Source organism: Takifugu flavidus, unplaced genomic scaffold (genome assembly GCF_003711565.1).
Source record: "Takifugu flavidus isolate HTHZ2018 unplaced genomic scaffold, ASM371156v2 ctg294, whole genome shotgun sequence".
NCBI classification, from domain to species: Eukaryota; Metazoa; Chordata; class Actinopteri; order Tetraodontiformes; family Tetraodontidae; genus Takifugu; species Takifugu flavidus.
In genome coordinates this window covers 1-21,390 of record NW_026621934.1, presented here as the reverse complement: position 1 = coordinate 21,390, position 21,390 = coordinate 1, and the positions used below count along the sequence as shown (strand labels likewise).

At 44.7% G+C, this 21,390-nt stretch overlaps 1 protein-coding gene, 1 long non-coding RNA gene, 6 other non-coding genes and 3 pseudogenes across 8 annotated transcripts; 2 read left to right on the top strand and 9 right to left on the bottom strand.

Annotated features, from left to right (window-relative positions):
- Positions 1 to 100: 100 nt before the first annotated feature.
- LOC130520155 (U1 spliceosomal RNA) lies at positions 101 to 225 on the bottom strand (annotated as a pseudogene).
- Positions 226 to 607: 382 nt separating this feature from the next.
- Positions 608 to 769, bottom strand: LOC130520149 (U1 spliceosomal RNA). Its single transcript, XR_008948677.1, has one exon. It is a non-coding gene; the product is annotated as a U1 spliceosomal RNA (small nuclear RNA).
- A 382-nt stretch (positions 770 to 1,151) lies between these two features.
- On the bottom strand, positions 1,152 to 1,315 carry LOC130520158 (U1 spliceosomal RNA). Its single transcript, XR_008948683.1, has one exon. It is a non-coding gene; the product is annotated as a U1 spliceosomal RNA (small nuclear RNA).
- A 382-nt stretch (positions 1,316 to 1,697) lies between these two features.
- Positions 1,698 to 1,861, bottom strand: LOC130520157 (U1 spliceosomal RNA). The gene has a single exon (XR_008948682.1). It is a non-coding gene; the product is annotated as a U1 spliceosomal RNA (small nuclear RNA).
- A 682-nt stretch (positions 1,862 to 2,543) lies between these two features.
- On the bottom strand, positions 2,544 to 2,707 carry LOC130520148 (U1 spliceosomal RNA). The gene has a single exon (XR_008948676.1). It is a non-coding gene; the product is annotated as a U1 spliceosomal RNA (small nuclear RNA).
- Positions 2,708 to 3,390: 683 nt separating this feature from the next.
- LOC130520136 (U1 spliceosomal RNA) lies at positions 3,391 to 3,554 on the bottom strand. Its single transcript, XR_008948665.1, has one exon. It is a non-coding gene; the product is annotated as a U1 spliceosomal RNA (small nuclear RNA).
- A 683-nt stretch (positions 3,555 to 4,237) lies between these two features.
- LOC130520153 (U1 spliceosomal RNA) lies at positions 4,238 to 4,390 on the bottom strand (annotated as a pseudogene).
- Positions 4,391 to 5,445: 1,055 nt separating this feature from the next.
- LOC130520135 (uncharacterized) lies at positions 5,446 to 8,631 on the top strand. Its single transcript, XR_008948664.1, has 5 exons — positions 5,446 to 5,863; positions 5,954 to 6,301; positions 6,365 to 6,479; positions 7,497 to 7,704; positions 7,777 to 8,631. It is a non-coding gene; the product is annotated as an uncharacterized LOC130520135 (long non-coding RNA).
- Positions 8,632 to 17,509: 8,878 nt separating this feature from the next.
- On the bottom strand, positions 17,510 to 17,633 carry LOC130520154 (U1 spliceosomal RNA; annotated as a pseudogene).
- Positions 17,634 to 18,698: 1,065 nt separating this feature from the next.
- LOC130520156 (U2 spliceosomal RNA) lies at positions 18,699 to 18,889 on the bottom strand. Its single transcript, XR_008948681.1, has one exon. It is a non-coding gene; the product is annotated as a U2 spliceosomal RNA (small nuclear RNA).
- A 1,247-nt stretch (positions 18,890 to 20,136) lies between these two features.
- Positions 20,137 to 20,938, top strand: LOC130520134 (general transcription factor IIH subunit 5-like). Its single transcript, XM_057023730.1, has 3 exons — positions 20,137 to 20,422; positions 20,518 to 20,599; positions 20,739 to 20,938. Exons 1-3 carry the CDS (start codon positions 20,416 to 20,418, stop codon positions 20,917 to 20,919), a joined length of 270 nt encoding a protein of 89 aa, XP_056879710.1. The 5' UTR covers positions 20,137 to 20,415; the 3' UTR covers positions 20,920 to 20,938.
- The last annotated feature ends 452 nt before the right edge of the window (positions 20,939 to 21,390 follow it).

The following is a 21,390-nucleotide window of genomic DNA, read 5'->3' as shown; positions in this document are numbered from 1 at the left end:
TGGGACATTTGACATGCCAAGAGCAGTTAGGCCCTTTACGCTCGCAGTTCCCTGTCAAAAAACTTGACTTTGCCACAATTTGTCTACACTTCCTACACTTGGTTTTGCACGTCGTACAGGTCGAGGGCCATTCGCAAGGGTCAGTACTGCCTCAGTGCAATGGCAGAGCCTCGCCCTGGGTGAACCACCTTCCTGATCATGGTGTCTCCCCTGCCAGGTAAGTATGAGTTGCTGGCCTCACAGTTGAGCCCGCAGTCCTTGCCAACTGGCTTCTTGCTGACGGTGCTGGCAGTCAAAGCCTCCAAAGTACCACAGCTCAAGTACGCTTCAGTAGTCACAGATTAGCAACATGTTGATGCTATGCAATACATTTTCTCCAAATTCAGGTTATGCTTTACTCGATGACATTTGACTCTTTACAATCACACCCTGGCACGTTCCCTCTCCAGAATAAAGCTGACATGTCCATTCCATGCCCGTTATTTTTCAAACAAATGGAACACTCGCGCTCAGCTGCTTTGGCAATGCACTGCTGTTTGCATTGAAGCCGGTGCCAAGCAAACACATGCATCCTGTGCAACACTAAACATTTTATTGGACAAAATATCAGGGGAGAGCGCGTACGCAGTCCCCCACTAACAGAAATTATGCAGTCGAGATTCCCACATTTGGGGAATTCGCAAGGGTCAGTACTGCCTCAGTGCAATGGCAGAGCCTCGCCCTGGGTGAACACCTTCTGATCATGGTGTCTCCCCTGCCAGGTAAGTATGAGTTGCTGGCCTCACAGTTGAGCCCGCAGTCCTTGCCAACTGGCTTCTTGCTGACGGTGCTGGCAGTCAAAGCCTCCAAAGTACCACAGCTCAAGTACGCTTCAGTAGTCACAGATTAGCAACATGTTGATGCTATGCAATACATTTTCTCCAAATTCAGGTTATGCTTTACTCGATGACATTTGACTCTTTACAATCACACCCTGGCACGTTCCCTCTCCAGAATAAAGCTGAAATGTCCATTCCATGCCCGTTATTTTTCAAACAAATGGAACACTCGCGCTCGGCTGCTTTGGCAATGCACTGCTGTTTGCATTGAAGCCGGTGCCAAGCAAACACATGCATCCTGTGCAACACTAAACATTTTATTGGACAAAATATCAGGGGAGAGCGCGTACGCAGTCCCCCACTAACAGAAATTATGCAGTCGAGATTCCCACATTTGGGGAATTCGCAAGGGTCAGTACTGCCTCAGTGCAATGGCAGAGCCTCGCCCTGGGTGAACCACCTTCCTGATCATGGTGTCTCCCCTGCCAGGTAAGTATGAGTTGCTGGCCTCACAGTTGAGCCCGCAGTCCTTGCCAACTGGCTTCTTGCTGACGGTGCTGGCAGTCAAAGCCTCCAAAGTACCACAGCTCAAGTACGCTTCAGTAGTCACAGATTAGCAACATGTTGATGCTATGCAATACATTTTCTCCAAATTCAGGTTATGCTTTACTCGATGACATTTGACTCTTTACAATCACACCCTGGCACGTTCCCTCTCCAGAATAAAGCTGAAATGTCCATTCCATGCCCGTTATTTTTCAAACAAATGGAACACTCGCGCTCGGCTGCTTTGGCAATGCACTGCTGTTTGCATTTAAGCCGGTGCCAAGCAAACACATGCATCCTGTGCAACACTAAACATTTTATTAGACAAAATATCAGGGGAGAGCGCGTACGCAGTCCCCCACTAACAGAAATTATGCAGTCGAGATTCCCACATTTGGGGAATTCGCAAGGGTCAGTACTGCCTCAGTGCAATGGCAGAGCCTCGCCCTGGGTGAACCACCTTCCTGATCATGGTGTCTCCCCTGCCAGGTAAGTATGAGTTGCTGGCCTCACAGTTGAGCCCGCAGTCCTTGCCAACTGGCTTCTTGCTGACGGTGCTGGCAGTCAAAGCCTCCAAAGTACCACAGCTCAAGTACGCTTCAGTAGTCACAGATTAGCAACATGTTGATGCTATGCAATACATTTTCTCCAAATTCAGGTTATGCTTTACTCGATGACATTTGACTCTTTACAATCACACCCTGGCACGTTCCCTCTCCAGAATAAAGCTGAAATGTCCATTCCATGCCCGTTATTTTTCAAACAAATGGAACCGTTCAAACACGCGCGCTGTGTTTAAGAAGATGCCTTTCGCGCAAGAAGGTACAAAAAGGACAACACGCATGTGTCTCTCCTAACCCTGTTAACAACCATGTCCACTTTCTTTGTTTAGTCTTGCTGTCCTTTACAGTTACTGCCACCCCATGGCCTGGAGTGGAAGTAAATGGGCTGTTGGGCACTACTGCATTGCACGCTTCCCACTCCGAGCAGGAAAGACACTCATAAAACACAGATTTTGCCATCGGTGCCGAGTTGCGTTTGACGGCACTACGTTTACGTACAGACGCACAGAACACTCGCGCTCGGCTGCTTTGGCAATGCACTGCTGTTTGCATTGAAGCCGGTGCCAAGCAAACACATGCATCCTGTGCAACACTAACATTTTATTGGACAAAATATCAGGGGAGAGCGCGTACGCAGTCCCCCACTAACAGAAATTATGCAGTCGAGATTCCCACATTTGGGGAATTCGCAAGGGTCAGTACTGCCTCAGTGCAATGGCAGAGCCTCGCCCTGGGTGAACCACCTTCCTGATCATGGTGTCTCCCCTGCCAGGTAAGTATGAGTTGCTGGCCTCACAGTTGAGCCCGCAGTCCTTGCCAACTGGCTTCTTGCTGACGGTGCTGGCAGTCAAAGCCTCCAAAGTACCACAGCTCAAGTACGCTTCAGTAGTCACAGATTAGCAACATGTTGATGCTATGCAATACATTTTCTCCAAATTCAGGTTATGCTTTACTCGATGACATTTGACTCTTTACAATCACACCCTGGCACGTTCCCTCTCCAGAATAAAGCTGAAATGTCCATTCCATGCCCGTTATTTTTCAAACAAATGGAACCGTTCAAACACGCGCGCTGTGTTTAAGAAGATGCCTTTCGCGCAAGAAGGTACAAAAAGGACAACACGCATGTGTCTCTCCTAACCCTGTTAACAACCATGTCCACTTTCTTTGTTTAGTCTTGCTGTCCTTTACAGTTACTGCCACCCCATGGCCTGGAGTGGAAGTAAATGGGCTGTTGGGCACTATTGCATTGCACGCTTCCCACTCCGAGCAGGAAAGACACTCATAAAACACAGATTTTGCCATCGGCGCCGAGTTGCGTTTGACGGCACTACGTTTACGTACAGACGCACAGAACACTCGCGCTCGGCTGCTTTGGCAATGCACTGCTGTTTGCATTGAAACCGGTGCCAAGCAAACACATGCATCCTGTGCAACACTAAACATTTTATTGGACAAAATATCAGGGGAGAGCGCGTACGCAGTCCCCCACTAACAGAAATTATGCAGTCGAGATTCCCACATTTGGGGAATTCGCAAGGGTCAGTACTGCCTCAGTGCAATGGCAGAGCCTCGCCCTGGGTGAACCACCTTCCTGATCATGGTGTCTCCCCTGCCAGGTAAGTATGAGTTGCTGGCCTCACAGTTGAGCCCGCAGTCCTTGCCAACTGGCTTCTTGCTGACGGTGCTGGCAGTCAAAGCCTCCAAAGTACCACAGCTCAAGTACGCTTCAGTAGTCACAGATTAGCAACATGTTGATGCTATGCAATACATTTTCTCCAAATTCAGGTTATGCTTTACTCGATGACATTTGACTCTTTACAATCACACCCTGGCACGTTCCCTCTCCAGAATAAAGCTGAAATGTCCATTCCATGCCCGTTATTTTTCAAACAAATGGAACCGTTCAAACACGCGCGCTGTGTTTAAGAAGATGCCTTTCGCGCAAGAAGGTACAAAAAGGACAACACGCATGTGTCTCTCCTAACCCTGTTAACAACCATGTCCACTTTCTTTGTTTAGTCTTGCTGTCCTTTACAGTTACTGCCACCCCATGGCCTGGAGTGGAAGTAAATGGGCTGTTGGGCACTACGGCATTGCACGCTTCCCACTCCGAGCAGGAAAGACACTCATAAAACACAGATTTTGCCATCGGTGCCGAGTTGCGTTTGACGGCACTACGTTTACGTACAGACGCACAGAACACTCGCGCTCGGCTGCTTTGGCAATGCACTGCTGTTTGCATTGAAGCCGGTGCCAAGCAAACACATGCATCCTGTGCAACACTAAACATTTTATTGGACAAAATATCAGGGGAGAGCGCGTACGCAGTCCCCCACTAACAGAAATTATGCAGTCGAGATTCCCACATTTGGGGAATTCGCAAGGGTCAGTACTGCCACAGAGCCTCGCCCTGGGTGAACCACCTTCCTGATCATGGTGTCTCCCCTGCCAGGTTAGTGTCCCTCGCGGGTGACGTTCAAATCATAATGCGAAATTTGGGATGGAGGTAAATCAGTAAAACTTTTTTGTAGCACCTGTAAATTTGCTTCTGCGTGCTCAAAATGTTTTTTTCCTCCCCGCAACTCTTTGCGTGAAAGCAAACTTTCCACTGGCAGGATAATGTCGTCAATAGCGAACGTTCGTGTCTCCCTAGGTTAAGGATTTATAATAAAAATAAATATTGAGAGAATCTTTCGAAATTGTTTTGTTGACGTGCCTTCATGCTCGAATTGCTTGTTCATCTTGTTTGTTTGCAAATTAAATGTTTACGTTGAATATTGTGACCAACATATCTATTGAGTATTTCAAACAAAAGATTGTCCGCGAGTGTGCAGGGACAATACAACCCAGACAGGTGGGAAATGGGGGGACAATATAACCGAGACAAGTGAGGTCAGTGTAGTATCTGAAGCCTGTGTATTGATCCTCAGCAGGCCTTTACCTCTGTCATATCTTAACTTGTTTTTCAGCCATCCTGGCACCATCTCAAATATGTTCCATCTGTGTCCTGTCACCTATGTTTTTCTGTGCTTGTGATTGAATGTCTTGTTATTCGCCAAGGGGAATTGCTATGAAGGAGTCAAAGGGTCCACAGGTTCTTGGGTTCTCGTCTAACAGACTGGACTCTATACCATATGGTTGATTATATTGTGTCACGAGGTCACAAGAAAGGAATGTGTTTACTTGACCATATATAAGGGTCTACCGAACAAATAACTTCAGAGATCTTCACCATTGGGACCACGAAACCTCCCTCGGACAAGCTGCAGCATCCGATTGATACCTGACTGTTCTCTCCAATAAACATCTCTCATAACCAAGTTGGTGTCTACGAAGATTCCTTTTTCATCAGCACATCTGAACTATCATCAGAAGAAATTTACCACAGTAATCAGATGTGGGCAGCAGTTCAAGTACCTGGGAAGCAATTGAGTGCATGGCTTGGTGGCAGTAGTAGTCGCTGGTTAGTTTTTTGCTTGCTCGTGACACTTTGCTTTCGTTGTTTTTTTCAGATAAAGCTTTCGCAATGGACCCATTAATGCCATCTCTCTGTATTCTGGACACGAGTGCGCCACAAGATGGGCAGCAGTGCATTCTGAAGGCCTCGAAAGAGGCACGGGACCAGCCGAAACCACATCAGCCCACTGGTGACAGTGGACTGAGATGTCTTAACACTCCCTGTGATGAAGGTAATCCCTTGGCATCAGGGGCAAGGATATGTTTTGATACTCTGTTGACTCACCCTACTTGGACAAATTTGTCTGCTTTGCATTAAAGACATAACCGTTTGTCTTCAGCTAAAAGGAGATGCCGCCTGGTCACCCAAAATCCCTCAGAGGTGCAGTAGATGGGTCAGCTAATTCTGACTTTTGGCAAGTAGCGAGGCAAAAGCTTCCACTGGCTGGTGGAAAATGATGTTGGCTACATTAAATAGTAAGTGTGCTGTTCTAAACAAAATAAATCTTTACTCATTCTTGTCCCCGTTAAGTGATTCATAATTTGATGTGTAATTTGATGTTTCAGTATCATCGATCGCCACGTTAAAGAAAATCAACAGCCAGAGAGAAGACCGATGGGTTAAGGATTATCCCCTCAAGTACATCCAGTTCTTCCTGCAAGTCTCCTGCCATCTAGAGATGTGTGTGGACAGAGCCATTTAAGGACAGGGCGGTTAAAGTCGTTTACTGTCAGGAGATGTGGAAGTGGTACAGCCTCCATAAGCGACTTCAGGCTGACCCTCAATGTGGAAGTGACCATGAGAGGATGGTCCAGGAAACACACACCTCTGTTAAGCAATGGTTGGTCATGGCTGAAAATGACATCGCCACCAGCTCCCTGAAAAGATTCCGCAAATACATTCTTGACAGAGAGGTAGGTCGACACAACCTCGTGCAACAGTGTGGATATTTTTACTGATATTTATACGTCTTTCAGGGTGCGCCCCCTCCTACAGCAACTGCCACTTCCAGCTGATCAGCATCTACAGTTGCTACCGTTCAGGAGAATGATGCCATGCTTGGTGAGGCTCTTGCCTCATTTGAACGAAAAGGTAATTGTTCTTAATATTATGCAAGCGCTTTTCACAACGCAGTGAGGACTGAAGCTACTCAGGGCCCAGCCTCTAGACATTTTAGATACCGTATTTTCACGACTATAAGGCGCACCTAAAACACTGAGATTTTCTCAAATATCGACGGTGCGCCTTATAATATGGAGCGCCTTGTGTGTGGACTGAGTTCCAAAATCTGCTGTGCGCCTTTGGTGGGTGCACTACGGTAAACACTCCACCAATCTATCAGCGGCATAAGGATCCCCTAAAATAGCGCCGGTCAAGCGAGACGCATATGAATGAGGCTTACTTTAAACTGCAGGCCATCGAATATGCGTCTGAAAATGGCAATCGAGCAATCTTAGTGTTTTCACTTTATGAGGAGGCGGCATCTCTCCATACGCGCAAGGACAACTGTCGCGGAGCGGCTGCCCGCGGACTACCAGGAGAGGGTGGCCATCTTCCGCACCTACTACCGCGCCCAGCCACATCACCAACATGGATGAGATCCCTCTGACTTTTAACATCCCACAAAGTGGAGAAAAGGGGACCATCACGGTGGCGATACGCACAACGGGGCACGAGAAGTCGTCGTTCACCGTGGTTCTCGGCTGCCACGGAAATGGACAGAGCACTGGATGACGGAAGGCAAACACTCCTTCACAAAGACTATGAGGCAGCGGCCACCATATGCGGGTGGATTGTAGACGCATGGGCTATGATACCGTCTTCATGTATTGTTAGAGCTTTCACAAAATCGACGCTGAACCGGAACCGGTCGGTGAGTCCGATTCAGATGCTTAAGAAGAGGAATTCGGGATGTTGGAAATTGAAATAGTGCAGCTGTTTAATTTAGATAAAGAAGATGAAAACTTTGATGGTTTTGTGGCAGAAGAATTAATATTTTGTTCAATAAATGTGTCGAATCTCACTGTTTTATTTTCGTTGTCATTTTTTACTGTATGTTTCAGCATGCACCTAATAATATGGTGTGCCTTATGTATGTTTTCAATCCAGAAATAGCACCCATAACTGAGACTGCGCCTTTTAATACAGTGCGCCTTATGGCTGTGAAAATACGGTAAGTTATGTTTACGTTGGGCTTTCCCTCCCACATTTGACTAAAGCTGCAGCAGAAGACACAAGACCTGGAAAACAGGGCCAGCAAGGGTCTGCACAGAAGTGCCTCAGACGCACCACTCCAACATCATCAGCCCAACCTGAGGTAATCCATAAAAACAAGATCAAGTTTGAGTATTCAGTGACTGTTGGATAAAGTCGTGTGTTTTCTTATTAGGTGTTGAGATAAATCTCAGACATTTATCCTGAAGTTCTTCACATCCCAACTACAAATCCCAGAATGCATTATTTAGCAGAGCAGGCTGCTAATCACGAAGTGGGGACACCTGGAAGGTGTTCCTGCACTGGAGGCAGCGCTTAAAAGGGTCTCACTCTGCACTAAAAGGTACTCACTCTGCACTGAGGAAAGAAACACTGACAAAGAGAAGACAATTTCAACAAGGGTTCCTCCCAAAGACGTCACTGGTATGAAAGAAACTGATTTGATGGAGATATTTGTGTTTGAATTATTTGTTAAATTGTTTCTTTTTGTGTTAAAGGTTTTCAACCTAATCCTGATACTAATGCTAATGCCAATGTAAGCCAAACAATCTTGAAAATAAAATAAAGATTGAGGTGAAACAGAAGAGTTGATCTAGCGTCCTTTGGGGGTTTATGGAACCAGGCCATTTCAAGTTGGGCAGGTGCTGAAATAAGGCAGATAACTTGACATTAGGTGACATGAGGGATGGTCTGCTCCCATTGGGCTCCCAAAAGTTGACATTACTGTACATGGCTGAAAGAGGAGGAAACAAATGGACTCTTCCAGAGCGCTGTATCTTTTCAGGATAAGCATGGAAAGATGAAGTGGAGGGAGGTCCTGAAGGATGACAGGATGTGGTTTTATCCCCCTGAAATGTCTGGAGTGGTAGGCAAGACTGTTCCATCGACAGACTCCTTTTTCCGCAATTGTGTCTTTTTCTGGAGACCAGTAGGTGTGAGGCATTACAGCCTGCGGTGTCCCAGAGCTGCGTGCCCGGCGCGGGAAAACAAGACCGCTTTTCTGTACCATTGCAGTTACTCTCATACAGTCAGACAGATCTGCCATGTATTTGGCTGTTATTCCATTAACAGTACGGTGAGTCTTGTTGGATTGCAATACCTCTCGTGTGTCACTGCCAATCCGCGTGTTCTTTGAATGAAGACTTCAAGACGAATAATGCCAATTTCAAAATGTATTTAACAATAGAACCAATTCAAGATACAAATATTACAGAGCTCCGGGCCAGTTCATAACCCTACAATAACAGTGTCCATTGCCAGGGCATGAAGTCTGACAACCTAACTATCCCTTGACCCAATCTTTTATAGAAACACAGATGCAAATTATCAATGCTAATTCAGTCCTTCTTCTTGGATGACCTCGTCTTCTTCTTCCAGTCCCATTGGATGCTTACACAGTCCTTGTTTTCCATTGTCTCCAAAATGGCCAGTTCAAAGTGCACCTTCTTGCAGAGGAACTTATCAACACCAGTAAACTATTCTGTCACGTTTTATGATGAGGGTTTCATTTCCGTCTGACTATCTCATCCTGCCTCCAACTGTCTAAACAACATTCATGTCAAGGAAGGGTCAACTGACTTGCTTATCTTTATTCCTACTAAAGATTATATACTATCCCTAACTTCTAAACTAACTGTAACAGAAAACAAAAACATATAGTATAACACATGCTAACAAGATGAAAGAATTCTCTTCAGTCTCCGCTTTGCTTCAACATCTTTTGAATTCTTAGTGTGACTGCTCTGTCGTGCCTCACTGTTGTCGGGGCTGGCTGGAGGGGCAAGTCCCTGGCTGACCTGCAGGGGGAGTGCCAAGCGTTTTCAGTCGACCCAGCATGTTCACCTGCTCACCTGTGGCCAATCTGCTAGGATTGGCTGCCTGACGGGTTCAGGTAAAAAGACCTGTCTGGAGAGCGTCGGAGAAGCCTCTCGTCTATCTGGTTAGCTGCAGTGGAGTTCGTCAGCTGAGCCCTGAGCTTGTCACGTTCCGTAGCCTGACGGCCACAGGAGTTTGGAGTTTTCCTTCTTTGTAACTACTTGGACTTTTCCTTTTTATATTCCACTTGGTTCTTTAATAATTATTATTTTGGGCTGGAAATCCTCATCTTTGGTCTCCCCATTTTATGTCATGGCTACCTTGAGCCAAGTATCTGTGACATTAGTGAAATGCATGCGAGGCTGGCTCACGGGAATTTAAGCATAATTTGATCAATTTAGACAGGGTGTCTGCCTCTTGATGGATCGCGCTGAGGGCACATGGCCAATGTGGGGCGCCAGGTCCAGGAAAGCCACTGTGAGGAGTACCTGCAGAGGAAAGACCTGTGCACCACACTGCTCACACAGTACAGTGAACCTGGAAAGAGCGCAAGTGAGATTTTAGATTTTTTTAAAAATTGCATCTGTGGACAAAGTCTAAAATAGAACGTCGTGCAGATTTTCATTGTTTTGCTGTCCCCCCTTCACCAATTTATTTGTCATTTTGAATATATTACTCTTATTTCAGAGAGTTTGAGCCCAAAGTTTCAATTGCCCCCACATCGAAGAGAGCTGCCATCCCCAAAGCTGCTTAGGAAAGCCTTCCTCCTTGCAGAATGTTGAGGAATACTGGGCACAGATAATGTCTACGTTTGGGGAAAGTGCTCAAACACGACTCCAAAAGGTAAATTTGTTTGTGTGTTAACTGAATTTTGACGCCTTTCTTTGTGTCTAATTAAAGAAGTGCATCATGTCATTGCCTACTGTTAGAGTTAAAACAGAGCAACACGGCAGAACCATGCGTGAATCAACAAAAGACACAGGTGAGCTTGCAAGGGAGAACGAGCAGCAGTTCACTCAGGAACGCCCTTCGTCGCTCTGCTGCAAACCTCCGTTTATTCACATCAGCTTGTTATCACTTTATGGTATTTCACCCCCTCCCTAGACGTTCTCAAGGTTTCAGATGAGCAGTCTCACAATAAATCTGGTATTCTGGAAAAGTGTATTAAATCATAAGAAAAGTGAAAACACTGTTCCTCCTTCATCTGCTTAGGTGCTAAACATACAAATGAATTTTAAGCGATAATAATAGAATTATTCTCAGATTTTCCTCCTGTTTATCGTTGAATGCATCTAGATTTTTATCCATGATACATCTTTTCCCCATTGAACATCCAATGTATTACTTCATTTTCCTAGACAATAAATTTCATACACTAACCACAGTTCAATGTGGGTGCAACTTAAGACATTTCAACAGTTTTTTTGACATGCAGTGCATTAGTCCATTCTTCTTGTGGCTCAGGTTCTGACGGGGTTCAGCCGTTGCTGGACCTATACAGGCCGTCAGCCGTTTACAGATGAGCCGTCACTGCTCCCTTGTTTTCACCTGGAAGTGTCCGTTGTTTCTTACAGTGGGAAAGATGGACCCACGAGGGCCGTTCCGCTATCCGCACCGCTGTAGGTGTCTTCAGCAGGATCTGGAATGGACCTTCCCAGCGTGGGTCAGTTCCACTTGGCTCTTTGAATGCGCTTCACCCACACATAGTCTCCCATGCCAATGCTGTTATCTTCTTCCTGGGGAGGCAAAGGCACATCTGGCAGATTATTCATTCTTTGAACATCTTTTGCTTGCAGCATTTTTCTCACGTAATCTGCAACTTTCATTTCTACTTCATCATCTCCTGTCTCTGTTCCTTCATCTGCTTAGGTGCTAAACATACAAATGCATTTAAGCGTTAACAATAGAATAATTATTCTCACACTACACAGCCACTTAAGTCAACAAAGTAACAAATACAGGTCTTTGACTGTATACGTTTTCAGATCTGCAAGAAATTGTCTGGTGACCGCTGCAGAGTGGTGCACCAACGTCGGCAACAAGCGGAGTCAGATCCTCATGTCTGTTCTGACCTGCGAGAAGTCTTTGGAAAAGATGCAGCGGATGGCCGAAGGGCTCATGGAGCGCTACCAAAGGGCATGAGAGGTGGCTCCACAACTTATGTACACGCACCGCGGCTGTTGTCAACAGGGACGACAGCGCCTCATCTACATGTCGCCTCTGGTGCCTCGTCTCAATGAGAGGTGCCAGCAGCTGTTTGGGGTGGTGGAGGATGCTAACTACGGGGCTCCTGTGCCGCCTGGTGGAGAGCAAATCAGTCTTGAGGACTTGTTTTGTCAATCGACTTTCAATGTCCCTGACCATTGTGCTCGGACTACAAACACTGCAAGCTGATGAGGACGAGGGGGACGGGGAGGGGCCCTCGGACAAGGCTTCCTGTGACATTGAGTCCCCAGATGATGACACGGGATACATTTCAGACGGCGTTGCCGATCACCTGACTCCTCTCACGAAGAACCTACACCTCACTGACCAGGCTGTCGCTGATGACTTTGACCCCTGCGCAGAGGACGTGTGCGGTCCAGATAATCTCCCGGGGTACAAGCACTTGGAGGAGCTCAGCAAAGTCCTGTGGGACATTGCATTAGAAGAGGGAAAGCTCGCCATCAGCAACTCTACAAGGCAGAGGGTCATCACTACATGGAACAGGCTTTATCTCCATGACCGAAGCCTCCACTAGTTTGACAGCTTTTACTCTGCACGCTGGGGCAACGCTTTCTTCGGCCGCACCAACGGAGACCCCTCTGAATCGTCTTTGGTGCAAAAGCTCAACTTCAGCAAATGACATTCAGCTGCCCACCTGCTGGGCTCCAGGAAGAATAGGCTGATGTACTGCTTTGTCCAACAGCTGTGGCTGCACCCACACTGCAGAGTGAAGGCTGGCGGGTTACCGCAAAAACATCTCTTGACCAGATTACATCAGCGTGTCCAAAAGAGAGTGACTGTGGATGATGCTGAGCTAAGCAAGCTGGGGATTCTTATACTAAAAATCAACAGTAAATCCATTGCACACTTTATCAGGCGATAGGAGGCCTTGTCAGCCACCCATGTGACTGACCAAGGCCAATCAGAGCATCACGCAATGCAGTCAACCTCCAGCACTGTGCCCCCCCACTGTCCCGGACCTGCCCCCTAAGAACAGGTGCAGGTCCGGGACATCTTTTCCTCCTTTTTTTGTTTTTTTTTTTTCATGATTGCTCTATTCAGTTTTTCCACTTTGGACCCCCACAGGAAGTAAAAGATGGCTCTCTCCAGTTCTAAGATCACACTTCTGGGAGGGAAAATAACAGAACTGATCAGTAAAAGCAAAGGTAAAATCACTGATTTGGTAATTAAAACCTTTCCTTCCATAGTCAGTCCTCTAAGTCCCCAGAATCCTAGTTGTCTGACTTTTCCTACCATGTCCGGCCAATTTGTTTTCCCTCCCGATCAAATTTAACACCAAGTATTTTTTTGGTCAGTCTGGGTCACGGTCAGGGGGAGTCCTGTCATCTCTGTCGCTGTCCATGGTCCGTAAAACTGGGCTCATGTCTTTTCTTTAGTTTTGACCCAGAGGCCCGTCCAAACCAGTCAGTCAAGTCCAGCGTCCTGTTAACAGATAAAAGGTCAGTGCATAAAACATTCACGTCATCCATATATAAAATACACCTTGTTTCCAGTCCCCCGCTCCCCGGCACTTGCACCCCATTGATTCGTTTGTCCCTTCTCAAGATCTGTGCCAGTGGTTCAATAAGATAACGTATTCAGATAACGTAGAGGAGGGCCGATAACGGACACCCCTGACGGACACCGCAGTTAATGTCCACTACTTTTGTCAGATGTCCATTAAACAAAATTTTGCTGGTGATGTCCCGGTACAGCAAACCCACCCAAGCTACGAATCTTTCTGGGAACCCCATTTTTTGCAGTACCTGGAAAAGGTACTGGTGCGAGACCCGATCAAAGGCTTTTTCAAAATCTAAATTTAAAACTACTAGCCGCATGTTTCTGTCTCTCGCATAACAGATGGTGTCTTGGATCAGTACGAGGCTGTTGGTGATCTTCCTCCCCGGAATGGCACAGGCTTGATCCGGGTCAATCACCTCTTCTAAAAACATGGACATAGGTGTTGCTAAAAGTTTAGTCAACATTTAAAAGAGTGATAGGTCTCCGGTTCTTTAGTTCTGTCTTGTCTTTTTGTTTGTGAAGGAGAGTCACTATCCCTACTCAAACTGTCAGGAAGTCAGTCGAGTCCTTCAAATGCCATAAAAACAGTGATTAAATCAGGTGATAAAAGGTCCCAAAAAGTCAAATAAAATTCTACAGGAAGTCCATCTTGTCCAGGGGACTTCCCAGTTTTAAAACTATGTAGAGAATTATTTAACTCTAAAAGGGTAAAATCCTGGGATAAAAGCACGCTGTTGTTCACCGTTTTATTTAGGAATTTTAAAATTTCATTCATGGTGTCAATTTGAACAGGTTTTTCTTTATACAATTTTCCATAAAAGCTTTTAATTGTCTCTTTAATTCCATCAACTGTTTCGGCTGTGCACCCATTTTCTTTAGTCAATTTTGTAATGGTCCCTCCTTTGTTTCTGATTTTCTTGAAGAAATACCTTGTGCACTTTTCCCCCTCCTCAATTTCCCGTTCCTTGCTTCTTAAAATGACACCTTTTGCTTTGAATTTCTGATAAAACCGACATCTCTTTTTTTACTTGTTTAATTTCTTCATTAAAATCGATACCTTGTTGGTTAAGGTTAAAATAGCGCTGTAGTCGCTTCTGCAGTCTCATCATGCGTCTGGTTTCCCTATTCGTTTTTTCCTTACCTGCCTGCCTAAAGAAAGTCCGGGACCTTCCCTTCACCATTTCCCACCAGTGTGCTCGTGTGTCGTAGAAGTCCTGAAGGGTCTGCCACTCTTTGTACTGCTCCCTGTACTGTCTAACTAACTCCCTATCTTCCAAGAGGGAGCAGTTGAGTTTCCACAGACCACTTCCTGATGTCACACCTGAAGGCAGTGAAAGGGTGCAGGAGAGCATGAGGTGATCGGAGAAGACAGGTGTTAGTCTAGCATCAGTTGCTGGGCAGTCCCGTCTAAAAACATAATCTATGCGGGAGGCTCTGGTGTCATCACCACTGAACAGGTGAAGCCCTCCTCCTGGGATGCATGGTTTTAAAACAGTCTTGAAGCTTAAAATCCCTGCATATGCCCTGTAATAAAACTGATGTTTGGTCTACTTTAAAATCTTCCCCTGTTCTATCTTTCCTACTTAAAATACAGTTAAAATCTCCCCCTACTACTAAAGGTGCCCAACCTAGCATGTGGGACTGCAAGTCTTCTAAAAGGTCATACCTGTCATTTTTATCATTAAAGCCATAAATATTTAAGATTTTAAAATCCTGTCCCATAAAAGTCAAATGTGTTAAAAGCGCCCGACCATTTCTCACCACAGTGCTACCTTTTACCAGAACCTGGGGATTTTTGATTAAAATGGCCACTCGATCATTTCTGTTTTCATTGGATCCACTCCAAAGGGATGTTTGTGGCCACATCTCTCACTGGCAGTAGTGGTTTAAAAATGGTAGGCCACATTCCTGTATTAGAAACACATCAGACTTAAAGGAACTTAAAAAGGATAAAACACTTTGGGCTCTAATTTTTGACCTCACACTTCTCACATTGATAGTGGAAATGTTGAGAGTCATAAGTATGTTTAAAATGACAAGTACAACATTTTAAAAGAAGTAGGTATCTTAATAAGTAACAAAAACATTTACATTGCCTTGTTACTTGTGCTGTAACAGATCCTCATCGAAAGATCCCCCTACATCCAGGGGGTGGGCTTTGAGAATCTGTCTTCCTGAAAGCAAAGTCTGCGTGCTTTCTGAGTGGAGTTGACTGTAGTGCTACATTTAGAAAGGAACATACACTGGGTGAACTGGAAGAGGAGCCACTGTCCTGATCCACAGGGGGACTGTGGTGTTCAGATTCAGCTCTCCCCCTCTTCTCTGAGGCTGATTCAGCCCCAGAGTTGGACAGTTCAGATGCTGTTCTTTTTAAACTAGGTTGGGCATCTGGGAGGGAAGTGGAGCTCTGCTCCTCCTCCACAATATGGAGACTCCTAATGGAGTCATCATCAGTAGAGGCAGGCCGAACCCCACTGTCTGCCTGATGGCTCCTCCCCAACTCCATGTCAACTTCAGCTAGGTGGGGCCAGGCCCCTCCCTCTGCCCACCCTCACTGCTCTCCTCTCCTCCAATCACAGGTTTTGGAGGGAGATTTGAATTTCCCTCCAAATCAATTAGCACTTCGTTTTCTTTTGGCCCCTTTTCCTCCTGTTTTTTTTATTTTATTTTTTTTAGCTTTCAGTTTGTTAGCGAAAGATAAAGGACAGTCTCGGAAAAGATGGCCTGCTGCGCCACAAAGATTACACTTCCTCCCAATGGTACATTACTCAAAGGAATGTCCAAATGTTCTGCATTTTCCGCAAACAATTACAGTACAAGCCTCTGCTAAATGCCCGTGCTCGCCGCATTTGCGGCAGCGTTTCGGCTGACCCTGATAGTAAATGTAGCCTCTGTTATTACCCAGAACAATCAGTGTCGGCAAGTGTTTCAGGCCCTGGAAGCCTTGGGGGTCTTCCCATTGTTGAATGGGGACCCTCCAAGCACAGTTCCAGATGCCATCCTCGTCTCTTACCTTGGTTGCCTGGCCTTTAACAGTGCAGAATCTAGCCAACCAGATACAGATGTCTTCTGCATTCACCGTTTCATTAAACATTCTGACAGTCAGTTTTTCAAGAGCAAATGCAGAAAAGTGGCTTTTAACATTTTCCAAATGGATCCAAAAATCACGAAACAGAGCTGCAGAACAAAAACTTACATCGTATCCTTTGTTTGAAGGAAGGGTCAAAATACAATTTATATCATCCGGTCTAAATTTCAAAAGATTTTGTATAAACTTCCGTGAGAAATCTAAATGAGAGATCTTAACTTGGTCATCTTTAAAAGAAAACCTGACACTGTGATGCCTCCGCAGGCCGGCATAATTAGCCGACATGGCTGGAGGCACCACAAGCAGGGATAAAAGCTTGTAGAAGAAAAAATAACTTTAAAAGTAAGCTAAAAAAATATGTATTACTTAAAAAAAATATGCAAATACACAAAGTACAAATGTCTCCCAAATTGCTAAGGATAAAGTCCACAAGAGGAGCAATCCCGCACGCAGGGAGTGATCACTGTCTTAGCCAAAAGGCCGAGAAGCGATCGCTGCACTGCACTGGAGCTACCTCTCGAAAGACCAGACACCAATCTTCCTCAGGTCACTCCAGCTCTGGCAGGGACCAGGAAACTGACATACCGACACAGTCACACAGATGCGTCCCCTTTTTTACCACCTCAACCACCGACCTAGACTACCTCCTAGTCACACAGTTACATCCCCCTCTCCTCCCCCACAGCCAGAACCACCATCACTCGCACCATCCCAGACCAAACCCCGCAAAGGTACTTTTGTCCCACAGCCTGGGCCTGTCTGCTCATCTGGTCAAATCAAAGGAACACCTCCAATAGTCCGTCTTGCTGTTCCCAAACGCGAGACATCCCAACCTCCCTGGCATCAACGGTCGCCTGGTCGTTCAACTTGTTAGAAGAGGAGATGGGCGGAGCACAGTGGTGTCGAGCCGACCGCAATCAAAGTACACATCTGTGCACTGTGTGGTCAACCAACGAAAGGCAACACAAAATACAGAAAAAAGACAAAAAGACTGTACAAACACAAAAACTTCATCATCTACAGGACTTCACAGCCAGACTTTTGAAACTTTTGCAGTCTTTCAAAGGGCTGTGGACATTCTTTTGGGAGTTCATTTCCAGGCCCAAGAGAAAGCAAAGAAAATTGGAAATAGTGTTTTATTGACTGCACTGGACAATAAATGCTTGTTTGAATACAATACAATACAATACAATGCATGTCTCGTTTTTATTCTTTCTCACACAGGGACTACTTTCCAGTCCACACCCGGGACATACAAACTGTAGAAAGACACACCCCCACCATACAATGCGGCATCAAGATGGGGAATTCGCAAAGGTCAACACTGCCGCAGTGCAATGGCAGAGCCTCGCCCTGGGTGAACCACCTTCCTGATCATGGTGTCTCCCCTGCCAGGTAAGTATGAATTGTACAGCGCATGTTTGGGGAAGTCTTTCACAGTAACACTATTCTGACTCACGATGGCAGGAAATCATCACAATGACAAACATAGTAGTATATACAGGTATTTATGTGCAAGATGCTGGATGTTTATACAGAAAGATCTGTATTTGATCAACACGTTTTACTCAAAGCCTGTCTTTCCCATAATGCATAGCTGTGCCCCCACAGCAGACTCTTTCTGAAATAATCAATTTTCTATAAAGGTTTCCCTAAAAAGATGTGATAGGGCAACAGCAGGTTAGAGAGCACCAAAGCTACAAAAGACTGTATTAAGAATCATAATATAAACACTCTGATCCACATTTAAACTCTCAAAAGGAGACAATAGAAGTATGCTTCCTTCCCTCCCCCGCCAAATTGCGTCACTTCCTCGTCTGCCTGGTCACTAACGCACACTACTTCCACCTATGGTGAGGAAGTGTAACAACATGGGTGCAATAGAATGATTCATCTATCTTTTTACCTCACATGGCCATAATGGGGCTGCAGTCTATCCCAGCTAATAATTGTCATGAAAGTGAAATATTGTATCCTGCATGTAGCCTTGGATACAGCAGAAAATATTGAAAGGTTTCTCTCATAATAAAAACCCAAGTTAATTCACAAGTTAATGAAACACTTTAACTGTACACCCAGGTTAAAGATATATGTGGTGAGAATAGTAGTTTATTTAAATAAAACTGAAAAACATGTCAAGTGAAAATAAATGCTGGGTCTACACAATTCAATGTCTTAAAAGCTGAACAAAAAAAGAGATTCCCTCTCCAATTTCAAGACACCACACATATCTCTTTGTACAATTACACCTCTTCCACCTGGATAACTTGTGTTATAATTTGAAACAAACATACTCCTTCAGGCCATTAGAGTTGTGACATTCATGACCAAAGTAAAGTGTTTATTCTATATGCATGGAAGAGAATTTGAGTAACAGTGTCTCAAGTCACTTTAGAAACTAACCTAAACATCTGAGAGATGTTATATCTAACAAGGCAAGCCAAGTTATTTAACTTTCCACATGTTAAGGGGGGTGCACCGTTCCTGGAGATACTGCAATACCAGGTCGATGCGTGGAGTGGACGGAGCAAGCCCCTATTCCATCTCCCTGTTCCAAAAATCAATTTAATATATGGTCCCCGGGTAGGGGACGTATCAGATATTAAACTGATAAGAACAGATACTACACTTGATCTTAGCCAAAAGGCCGAGAAGCGATACCACATAACTGGTGAAGGGAGGGGCTCATTCCGGTGACTATGACTTTAACTCGTGGGTTTTGCATTTTTAAAAGATGTGGGAACATTACATGTGAGAAATTACACTAAATATTCACCGCTATCGTTAGCAAAGATACACAGCCTAGCGCTGCGTTAGAAACACCAAAAAACGAGGATCCTAAACGCCGCGTTGTGCATTTCCGATCACGTGGTGTAAGTCTGTCCAATGGGTAGCCGTATCATACGATTTGTTTAAAATTCTAGTTGTGCGTTAATTGGTCGCTAAACAGTTTAATCCGTTAAGTTATTTGATAAATATAGACCGATCCAGCTGTGCCATTTAATTTTCGCACGTTAATGTTTTTAAAAATACAAATTAAACATGACCACATTTTCGAGCAATAACAGAACTATGTCTCCCTCTGCTGGGCGCGACCAACATAACGGGGGAAGGGAAGGCAGAAAAAATGCGAGACAATTATAAGGCCAACAAATCATCCATCGGCAGCATTTCCATTCCAGTGATTTCCCCCGTTTTTACAAAGTATAGCATTTCAGGCAACGGAACCAATTGTAACAATTTAGGAGGAACTTTCTATAATGCAATAAAATAAGGCTCATTGCGTGAACTTCATTGTGAATTCGAACTTCGACTGGGTATTTTGACTCACACGAAGTTAATTGTGCAAAGTTAACTTTGCTTGCAGGGTCAACTTCAAAATGATTTGCATCAATGCAAGTGTTTTTATATTAGGTAAAAAATATTTGTTTTAGGTCTTCCTAACGCAACGCCCTCGTAATGTCCGTAAGCCCAAGGTTCGCTCTTGAGCTAACAAAAGAAAGCGGAATAACTTGACACCTTTTCACAAAATCGTGAAATTCCTAATAACATTTGCTAACTTCAAATAGCACCAGCTTATAACGCTAAATGACACTATTGGAAAGTATTTTAAGAGACGCGTTTACTTACTTTACCATTTCTACGTGAGTCGGCGAGAGTCACGTCGTTCCTGGCCTAATGTTGTTCCTTTAACCCAACAGTGGGGGCGCTGCTGTGCTGTCGGCGGCTTCCGTGATCACAAGGCGGGGTGTAGTGTTATTACTGGCATTAACCATTTTAATTGCATCTTCCCAAAACATTGAAAAATAATAACGTGTAAATGTTTTCGCTCAGGTTTTAAAGAAGTTATCTGTTGTAGAAACAGAATGATTTTGTTATTTTACTTGTTTTCACAGGAATATTGAAATATTGCAACGTTTTTGAGTCCTGTTTTTGAGTCTGGATCTGGTCTTCTGACACAAACTTCAGAAGTACTTCACTGGTGTGTGGGAGGGAACCAGCACCAATGGTGACATCTTGACCACTGAAATCAATATTAGGAGTAATATTAGGAGTACATATTTTCTTCCAGCCAAAACTCCTTGTCCCGAGGCACAACCCCTGTCCATGCCTGCACACTATAACAATCCTGTGTCAGACTTTAAATATATGAGCTAAAATACCAAGGGTCAAAGGAAAGTTGCCATGTTGTGTGAGTTCATTGCCATTGGCCTTTCATTTTGTTTCTGTTGTGAAAACCCATAAAAAATTCCTTTAATTAGATCTTTGTGCACTTTTTATCTGCAGGTTTTGACCACTTCAGTTTCCATCCACTCATCTGTGTAGCAGTAAACATGGTTAACGTGCACAAAGGTGTTCTTCTTGAATGGCGAGTCCAACTCGACCCTGATAGCATACATTAGTTTATTTTATAACTACATTATAAGTTTTTCAAAAAGAAAATGTGCAACATTATTATTGTCCTTATGTGAAAACATTCTTTTCTCTCCTATGTTCAATGGGACCAGTGATCCTGCTATGAAAGAGTTCCTCCTCCACCTGGATGAGACTATGGCCCTCGGGAGGAAGTTTATCCTCAAAGACCTTGATGAAACTCACCTTTTTATATTAGCAGAGGTGGTTCAGACTCTGCAGGAGAGAGTTGGCGAGTTGATGGACCAGAATTCCTTTCCTATCACACAAAAATAAACTTTTTTTCCCACAATAATCTTGTCCTCATGAATTATTGGAAAATCTAAATTGCTCATTCGGTTTTCCTACATTTAATGGCAATTTTAACTCTTTTTTTCGACCCTTTCCTACATCAGTAACTTAGAATGAACCCCCCAACCGCTCAGAACTGAAGACACCTTTCAGGTGACACAAAATGTCATCCTGTTGCTGTCAATAGACCAGTTTACCCATTGCTAGACAGCTATTAGACTTTATTTACTTGGACTGTGCTTGCCAACTGCTGTTAAATACACGGCCCAGTTAGGGGACTTACTGAAGGATGAAGAAAGAGCTTCAAGAATCACCGTGCATAGATGTATGCAAGACATGGGTTTCAGCTGTCGTATCCTTGGTGCCAAGAAAATCGAACAATACATGGCATCAGAAGTAGTTCACCTGGGCTAAACACAAAGGATTGGACTGCTGCTCAGTATTCCAAAGACCTGA

Excerpts from the sequence above, each read along its gene's own strand:
- LOC130520134 (XM_057023730.1), top strand. Across the intron at positions 20,600-20,738 it reads AAAGGTGTTCTTCTTGAATG|TGATCCTGCTATGAAAGAGT; the intron begins GCGAGTCCAACT and ends CAATGGGACCAG.